The sequence below is a fragment of the Curcuma longa genome, chromosome 19, assembly GCF_044706935.1.
Source record: "Curcuma longa cultivar G26 ecotype Majalengka, Jawa Barat chromosome 19, ITB_CL_G26_1.1, whole genome shotgun sequence".
NCBI classification, from domain to species: Eukaryota; Viridiplantae; Streptophyta; class Magnoliopsida; order Zingiberales; family Zingiberaceae; genus Curcuma; species Curcuma longa.
This window is the reverse complement of record NC_133879.1, coordinates 1025744-1034211: the sequence shown is the minus strand read 5'-3', so window position 1 is coordinate 1034211 and position 8468 is coordinate 1025744. Positions and strand designations below refer to the sequence as shown.

At 40.5% G+C, this 8468-nt stretch overlaps 2 protein-coding genes across 2 annotated transcripts in view; one reads left to right on the top strand and one right to left on the bottom strand.

Annotated features, from left to right (window-relative positions):
* LOC141812717 (uncharacterized) overlaps positions 1–1709 on the bottom strand; it is a 2291-nt gene extending 582 nt beyond the window's left edge. The window contains exons 1-4 of the mRNA XM_074700725.1: positions 979–1709; positions 784–886; positions 466–554; positions 4–27 (exon numbers count right to left, since the gene is read on the bottom strand). Of these exons, the coding sequence (XP_074556826.1) occupies positions 4–27; positions 466–554; positions 784–886; positions 979–995 (233 nt within the window). The 5' untranslated portion in view covers positions 996–1709. The remainder of the gene's footprint in view (positions 1–3; positions 28–465; positions 555–783; positions 887–978) is intronic.
* Positions 1710–2879: 1170 nt separating this feature from the next.
* LOC141812662 (disease resistance protein Pik-2-like) lies at positions 2880–5841 on the top strand. The gene has a single exon (XM_074700678.1). It carries the CDS (start codon positions 2895–2897, stop codon positions 5724–5726), a length of 2832 nt encoding a protein of 943 aa, XP_074556779.1. The 5' UTR covers positions 2880–2894; the 3' UTR covers positions 5727–5841.
* The last annotated feature ends 2627 nt before the right edge of the window (positions 5842–8468 follow it).

Genomic DNA, 8468 nt, shown 5'->3' with positions numbered 1-8468 from the left:
AACAGCTTCGGCTGTTGAGCATTAGCTCTGCAATTAACACAAAACAATATGATCAGTAGATTGTACTTTATGTGTCGTCCCTTTGCAACAAGAACTAAAGGAAGAAATGTTAGATTCATGAGGAAAAACAATCTTCCAGACCCAGCTTCTTGAGCACTTTAGCAGCATGAGCTTGATCGGCATTAGTGAATATCTATTCATTCAGGTTGATCAATGAGCTTGTTAGTGAAGTGAAAAAAACAAAGTTGAATCAGAGAGTTTCAACCGTCATGCCCAAGAAACTCACAACTTTTCAAATTGGAAAGCTAAGCAGTAGTTGACTTATGACAGGATCTAGCTTATGTTTCATATGGTAATCTTCCATGGATAGAGCTATTAAACCACAGGAAATCAGTAAACTCTTTGATTCACTAAACCATAGAATGAAACATATGAAGCAAAGAAAAAAAATTGATAGAGTCAAACCTATGGAAATCATCATAATCGAAGTTATAGACAATGGCCTGAGAAACAAGTAGAAAGCTTCTCTTTACTGCAAGCGCACAGCCGCACACCTTTATCAAACATGAGCAGGACATGAATATAACACAATTTAATTACCTTTAAACCAACCATTGTTGTTCCATAGTGCTTATACAGAAAAATACACAATTGTTGTTCCATTGTTCTTCCATGACTTGTTTCAGGATGGAAAGAGCTATAGTTTCAGCTTTCAGAAGGGACAGGTCCTACACAATTATGCGTTGCATAACTAGTTATATCTAAAATTGCCAAAGTAGCTACCTTGTTGTATTGCTCTTGAACATAACTATCAGCTCCTTCGGATCCAGATCCTATTACTTTTGCATTGTATTGCCAGAATGTGCCATATGGATCAGTATAGTACCTGCAATGTATAGCATGTTACATTTGAAGCAAAACATTGAAATACAAAACTACATAGCAGAGATTGGATATGAGAGACACTTCATATTTTACCAGATAACCTCTGACATTTGTAATATCAAGCAGAAACATTAATGTATGAAAAAATGCAGGGAGGAGAGGGAGGTGGGCTAGGACATTCAAAGCTAATGCTGTGGAGAGCTTCGAATACACTCTACTAGAAGCATTCAAGATGCATGTTGAGTGTGAACGAGCACGAGTTCAGCCCTTTCTAGTGCTTTCAGGCGGTTGGCTTCCATCGGTGCCCTAAGCTCTTCTGACATCTGAACTTTGCTAGGCATAGAGGCACGGCTAGCGAAGGTGGAGGCCGAGCTAGGAGAGGGCGCGGCTGTAGTGGGCTATGGCGAGAGGGCTGCCGGTGTGCTTCGAAGACCTAGATGGCGGCGGCGGCTTCGCAGAACGGAGAGAGGAAACGGGGGTCGCGCGAAATTACAGGTCGCGCGAAACGGGGGTCGCGCGAAATTACAGGCCCAGCAGATCGTGGCGGCGAGCAGTGCAGGCGACCGCGAAGGGAAGCACCCCAGCGAGCCGGGTCTTGAGGCGAGGTGCGGCGAGCAGGGTCTTGAGGCGAGCCACGGCGGGAAGCACCCCAGCGAGTCGGGAATCGCGAGCGAGGGGAGAAGAGAGGTCGCGAGGGGAGAAGAGAGCAGGGGGAGAAGAGAGGTCTGCGGCCACGAGAGGTCGCGAGGGGAGAAAGAATCGAAGAGAGCGGCGGCGAGCAGGGTTGCGAGTGGGCTGAGAGCGAGGGGAGGAAGAATCGGGGGTTAGGGCTTGGCAGGAGAAGAATCGCGGCGTTTTTCTTCGCTCTGTGTGCTTTTACTGGCGATGCGCTCGCGACGAAGCCACGTGGCTTCCACGTCAGATGTCGCCCACGCGACGCCCATCAGATGACGCCCAGCAGAACAATCCTGTATATATATATATATATATATATATATATAATGAATTTTTATATCACTTTGATAACTTGAATACATTTCGAGTTGAATATTTTACAACTTTATATTTGTATGCTATTTTTCACAATGTAAATTGCAGTTTTGTATGCATTTCATTAACAGTATAGTTTTTGGTAAGTAAATCCCCAAGTAGATGTAGTTGTTATTCATTGGATTCTTGACAGCCATCGCCCTGCTGCACAGTTTTTTCAAAAGAGATTATAATCTAATTTTGCACTTTGATCTTTAAAAGTGTAATCGGTGAATTGCCAACTTGGTGTTCGATCGATTCTTTAGTTTAATTAGTGACAAAAATTAATTAAAATGAAATTGAAAAACTGAAATCAAATTGAAGTTAATTTTGGCACCATCTCATGATCAAAACCGGTTGTTTATCGGATTCAATTAGGTCTCGAATAGCTTAAATTCACTTATAATCTTTTCGAGTTAACCCAAACTCCAAACCTTGCATTGCATAGGTTGGAGAAGCATTGCATACCTAGCAGGGCTTTGTAATAGTTTGTTTTTGGTTTTTCCTTAGGTAGTCACGATTTATTCTTTGCTTCGCTGCCTTTCTTTTATTTTTTTATTATAAATTTTGCTTTAATTATGCATTGGCTAAATAATTTTGTTCTCCTTTTCATTTTCTTTTTTTTTTTAAATAATATTTACTCTCTTGTTCTTTTCTTTTTGCGTGAGTAAAGTGAACTAAGAATTAAAAAACGATATTGGGTAGGGCTCCAAGTGCAATTCATATTTTGTATAGTGAGGAATAAATAAAGTAATATATTTTATATATATATTCATAAAAGGATTTGGAAGAATAAAGCTCCCAAGTCACTTTATTTAATTTAATATATTATCATTTCAATTTTTTTAGTATTTCCATCGTACAAATTATGCTCACTCAACGTTTCAAAGTAAAACCTACTTGACGTTGGATGCAAACTAAAACCATCCTGCATTATCATCATCATTCTTCCTAACCACCGCCGGCCGGAAATCGGCAGCATGGCGACGACGATGGCTATGAAGGTTGTGGACTTCTCCTTTCAGTCCATCGCGGGAAAGCTAGAGAGGATGCTAGAGGAAGAGGCATCGTTGCTGGCAGGAGTCGAAGATGATGTCCGATACATAGTCGCTGAGCTCAAAAGCATCATCGCTTTCTTGACGAACATGTCAACCAGGCGGAATCTGAATGATCGAATGCAGAACTGGGTTCGGGAAGTGAGGGAGGTGGCCTACGATGCCGAAGACTCGATCGATGAGTTCGAGTGCCATCTCCGATCAACACCCTACGATGAGCTCGGAGCCAAAGGCCTTTTCATGCGCTTCTGTCACTGCCTAAAGTCATTGAAAGCTCGCCACAGCGTCGCTTCGGAGCTCAAGAAATTGAAGGTTGAAGTAGAAGATATAAGAAAGCGGCACGATCGCTATTCCCACCCAAATGAAGCTACAAGCTTTGCCACTGCCACCGGCTTGGACATGGCCGATAGATACTCCGATCCACGGATCATCAGGCATTTTGTAGAGGAAGCTCAACTTGTGGGCATCGACCAGAGTAGAGATACACTCATCGAGTGGGTGATGGACGAGAACTGTCTTGACCTCACAACGATTTCTCTAGTCGGCTTTGGTGGTTTAGGAAAGACAACTTTGATGAAGACCATCTATGAGAATCCTATTATCGTCGGAGGCCACTTCCAATCTCAAGCTTGGATCACAGTGTCCCAGAATTACAATATCAAAGAGCTTCTCAAAAAGATTATTCGACAAATTTTCATCAATGAACAACAAATCCGAGATGTTTCTGGGTGCCGAGATGCCAGTTTGAACACAGAGCAACTTCTGAACATGATGGATGAATCACAATTGGTGCACACAATCAGAGGGCATCTCCATGGAAAGAGGTATTTAATTGCTTTTGATGACGTTTGGAGTATTGAAGCATGGGAAAGCTTGCACATTTCATTACCACCAGGTAAAAAAGGAAGTAGGGTCATAGTGACCACCCGTAATGAGGAAGTGGCAAATATAAGTTGTTCTCGTAATCATCAATTTATATTTAAAGTCTCTCTTTTATCGTTTGAGTTATCTTGGGAGTTATTCAGTAGAAGAGTTTTTCAAGCACTAGATTATCATTGTCCTCCAGAACTAATAAATTTTGGTAGAAAAATCTTACAAAAGTGTGATGGATTGCCACTTGCGATTGTGACGATCAGAGGTCTTCTAGCTTCCAAGCCTGATAAAAATCTTGAGGAATGGAAAGAGTTATGCGATCATCTTAGTTTTGAGATAGAAACTAATGATATGCTTTCGAAGATCAATCAAATACTAATTTTGAGTTATAATGACTTGCCTTACTATCTCAAACCTTGTTTCTTGTTCTTAGACATCTTTCCTGAGGATTATGTGATTCGTCGGAAGCGGCTAATGAGATGGTGGATTGCCCAAGGGATTGTGAGTGGCGTAGGTGGCCTTTCCGCCGAGAAAGTCGCCGAGCGATACTTCAAGGAGTTGGTGAGTCGTAGCTTGGTACAACCATCAGAATTTGATGAAAATGGGACAGTGAAATCCTGCTACATCCATGACATGATGCTCGATGTCATAATCTCAATATCAAAGAAAGAGAACTTTGTGGTGTCATTGAACGAGCAGTCTAATATTCCACCACAACATCAGAAGATAAGACGCTTATCGTGGCACAGAAAAAGTAGTGGACTGGTGCCTGCAGACACTGATCTGCGCCACCTCCGATTCTTCGCTGCATTTGGCAAGCATGTACCACTGAAGGATTATAGAAAACAGAGGCTGTTGAGGGCAATTGACCTGGAAGGATGTGGGAACTTGTTTCATCGCCACCCCAAGAGCTTTTCCAAGTTGTGTCTTTTGAAGTACCTGTCTCTAAGAAATAGTGAATTGCTTGAATTGCCAAATTCAATAGGAGATTTACAGAATATAGAGTTTTTGGATATAAGAGGAACTTTCATTGAAGAACTACCCAATACCATCGTCAAACTCACAAAACTGGTTCATCTGCTTTCTGGACCTTATCTGAAAGTGTATTCTCTTAAGATATACAGGATTCGAGCCCCGGGATTGAAGGTCCCGAAAGGAATAAGAAGGTTGAAAAAACTTCGCATGCTTGGAATGGTATGTGCTGATAATGTGCAGTCGCTACAGGAGATCGGTGAGCTTGTCGACCTCCAGAAGCTTGCCATCTGTTTTGGAATTTATGGTCTGCATCTAGCAAGAGGAATGCCGGAGGAGATTAGCACCTTGCTCTCGAAGCTCAATGGCAGCCTTCGATCACTAATAATTTTGCATTTGGCAGATGGCAATCTGAACAAGACACTCGATGAGGTAGCTTCGCCGCCATTGCTGCTCTGCAAGCTCAAGATAGATGCCGAACTTGGCGGATTGCCTGCTTGGATTGCATCCCTGAAGCAGGTTGTCAAGATAAATCTGCGAAGAACACGACTGCCTCTCCAGGATCTGCAAGTCTTGAGAAATCTCCACAGTTTGGTCAAGCTGGTCCTAGGATTTCACGCATTCGACAATCAGGATTTGGTCTTCGTTCGGGGAGGGTTCACACATCTCAAATTCCTGGAAATTCATTGCCACAGTGTGAGTTTCCAAAAAGGTGCAGTCCAAAGCCTACAAATTCTTAAAATGACTTCCTTCACTGGATACAGCGTCGATGGCATAGAACATCTGCATAGTCTAAGGGAGGTTCATATTTATACTGAGAAGGAAGATATAATAGAGATGGTCAAAAATATTGCAGCAAACCATTCAAATCGTCCCAAGTGTGTTGTAGCAACAGACCCGTATGTGATTTGATTCAGAGGATTCAGAACTTTCTGTCGATGCTAGGATGAAATTATTAAAAGATCTGGTGTGGTGTGTATTCTAGTTCTGGTCTCCAACTTATCCATTGTTATGTTAATCTCTTCTATTATGCTTAAGTCTCAAAATTGTTTTGGTATTCAAATTATCCTTTGCCAATCTGCGTTGCTTGCTAGCCTTTGTATTTCTGAAGCACTATGTAATCTATCTTCAAACGTTGCTCTCATAATAAATTGCTATTCAAAATAAGAATGATAATATGAAACCAATATGATTTGGGAGAATAGTATGCTAGTATACTACTGATATGTAGCATATTATTCTGGAATTAGGCAAGTAGTATGTGATATTCTCCAGGCATGCATGATGCATCCCTTCCATGAATTCATAATTATGCATCAAGGAAGAAATCTATAGAATTCAATTATCATCCTGTGATTGACTATATGATACAACTATCAGAAGTTACCCTAATCACCCATGAGATCCATCACACTTCAAAAAAGCTATCATGATCCAAATTCTAATTCCGTATTCAGTCAAGGCATGAAGAATTATAAATGCGACTGTAATATACAAAAAAAAAAAAAAAAAGAATTTATCAAATGAATTTTTATATCACTTTGATAACTTTACCGGCATGGAGGATCATCTCGTCCATGCTGAGTTCTTTCCATTGACACGAATATCTTTCGGTCGTAGCTGGTTTGCCTCACAGCTCTTTCGATGGAGCTTCGATTGTTTCAGATGGGAAGGCATCGGTCGGCCAGAGATGGGAAGGCATCGGGGATGCGCGAGCGAGCACGAGTGAGGGGAGTGGCGAAGGCGAGCGCAAGGGATGAGCAGAGATCGCGCGGTGGCAGAGGGTTACAGACGACTTCGCCGAGCGGAAGGGATGAGCAGAGATCGCGCGGCGGATGATGGTTCGAGTATCGGCACATAAAAAAAACGAGGGGAATTAGGTTATTAATTGAGTTGTTATAAGATACAGTGATGTTCATAAAATTTATCACGATAAATAATCTAAAATAATATTTTATTTAAAATAATAATCTTTTCTAATGAGTGTCATTAAAAATTAGTTATAATGATATTTTAAATTAAACGTCACTAAGAAAATATTGAAATAGATCATCTTTCTAAGTAGTGATTTGATGAAAATACATATAGATTTCATAATCCCTTTAATTTATAAATATTCAAAATTTTAAGATATTTAAAGTATATTTTTAATAATTTAATATTTTTATTAGATATTGGGTTGAAAGAGTTGTATTTTCGTAATAATTTATTGATAAAACTCATTAGCAAACTTTGAGTAGTGAGAGCAAATAAAATTTTAAAAGAAAAGCCTCAACCTAAGCATTTCTATACATCTCAACCTAAACATTTGATACACTACAAATCCAGTACTCCAATCTTTAAGGTTTTATTTTTGAAATGGAAATCGAAAAGAATATGACATCTTTTCTCAATTCAAATGTTCAATTCGATCGATTCAATGGCATCAATTTTATCCACGGGAAAGACAAAATATTCTTCCTATTTACTGTTTTCAAGGTCGCATATTTTCTTGATCCAAAGTTGGAACTATTTCTAGAACCAAAAGATGATGATTCTGATACGATCAAGGTTGCACAAAAGATGTGTGAAGAAGACATGGTGATATATCGTGGTCACATTCTCAACACTCTCTCCGATAACTTCTATGATCTCTATAATTTAATTGAATTTCTAATAGAGATATGGAATGCAGTTGTTTACAAATACAAAGAAAAGTTTTTATTTGAATACAGTCAGATTTTGAAGGTCATGAATTCTCTTATCTTAATTCTGATTCCACTTTTCAAAACCTTTATCACAATCACAGAAGCTATGATTGAGAGGAACGATATGGAGATATCGGATTTTCAATTAATCTTGTCAAATTTTTTGGTATGTTTCAAGATGAAGAATTCATTGATTAGCTTAATAAAGTAGAGAGAAGTTTTTATTATGACAAAATGTCGATCGTGTGAAAGTTAAACTGATTGCCATTTGTTCCGGTTGGATGTCATAAACGGTCAAATCATCAGTCAATATGATGCCACCTCAACCTTCACTAATCCTGCCGGCGAACGAACCTAAGAAGAAAGAGATGAGTGAAGAGGTTAGCGAGGCACCAGGATTCCCGACAAGCCATTTCAACGCTCAAGTCAGCAAAGAGAAGTAGTGAGGTAGAGAAGAAACAATACTCAAAGTGTATGGAATTCGAGAGCTTTTTCATACCTGTAGAAGAGCTTATATATTCACCAAAGGAGACCTTTCTGCTGACATGGAAGCAGGCTGTGGTGGTGGTATCTGAGGGGAGAAGTTCTGTACATTGCTGACAAATGAGCTAATAGGGCTGCATTTAGGGGGCAGGGTTTGCAAACCTCATAACCGTCCTACGACTTGATCATGCGGATATTCTTATCTTTTAGCCAAGAATGGAGGCCTAGGAGGATCTAGGGGACCAGACCTAACAGCCTAGTAACTGCCTTTATCTTGTGGCAGGACTTACACGCTTGATCGTCCTACCTCTTGGTTGTCCTTTAGTGAAGAGGTACTAGAGAAGGACCCAGCCGGAGTTGAATGAAGTAATTAGGCTCATTGAGGCGGAGCTGGTCGAGGCCGAGAAGGTGCCTGAGTGGTCGAGTTGGTCGAAGCCGAGAGCAGGATTGAGCGGCCGAGCTAGCCGAGGCCAAGAATAGGACT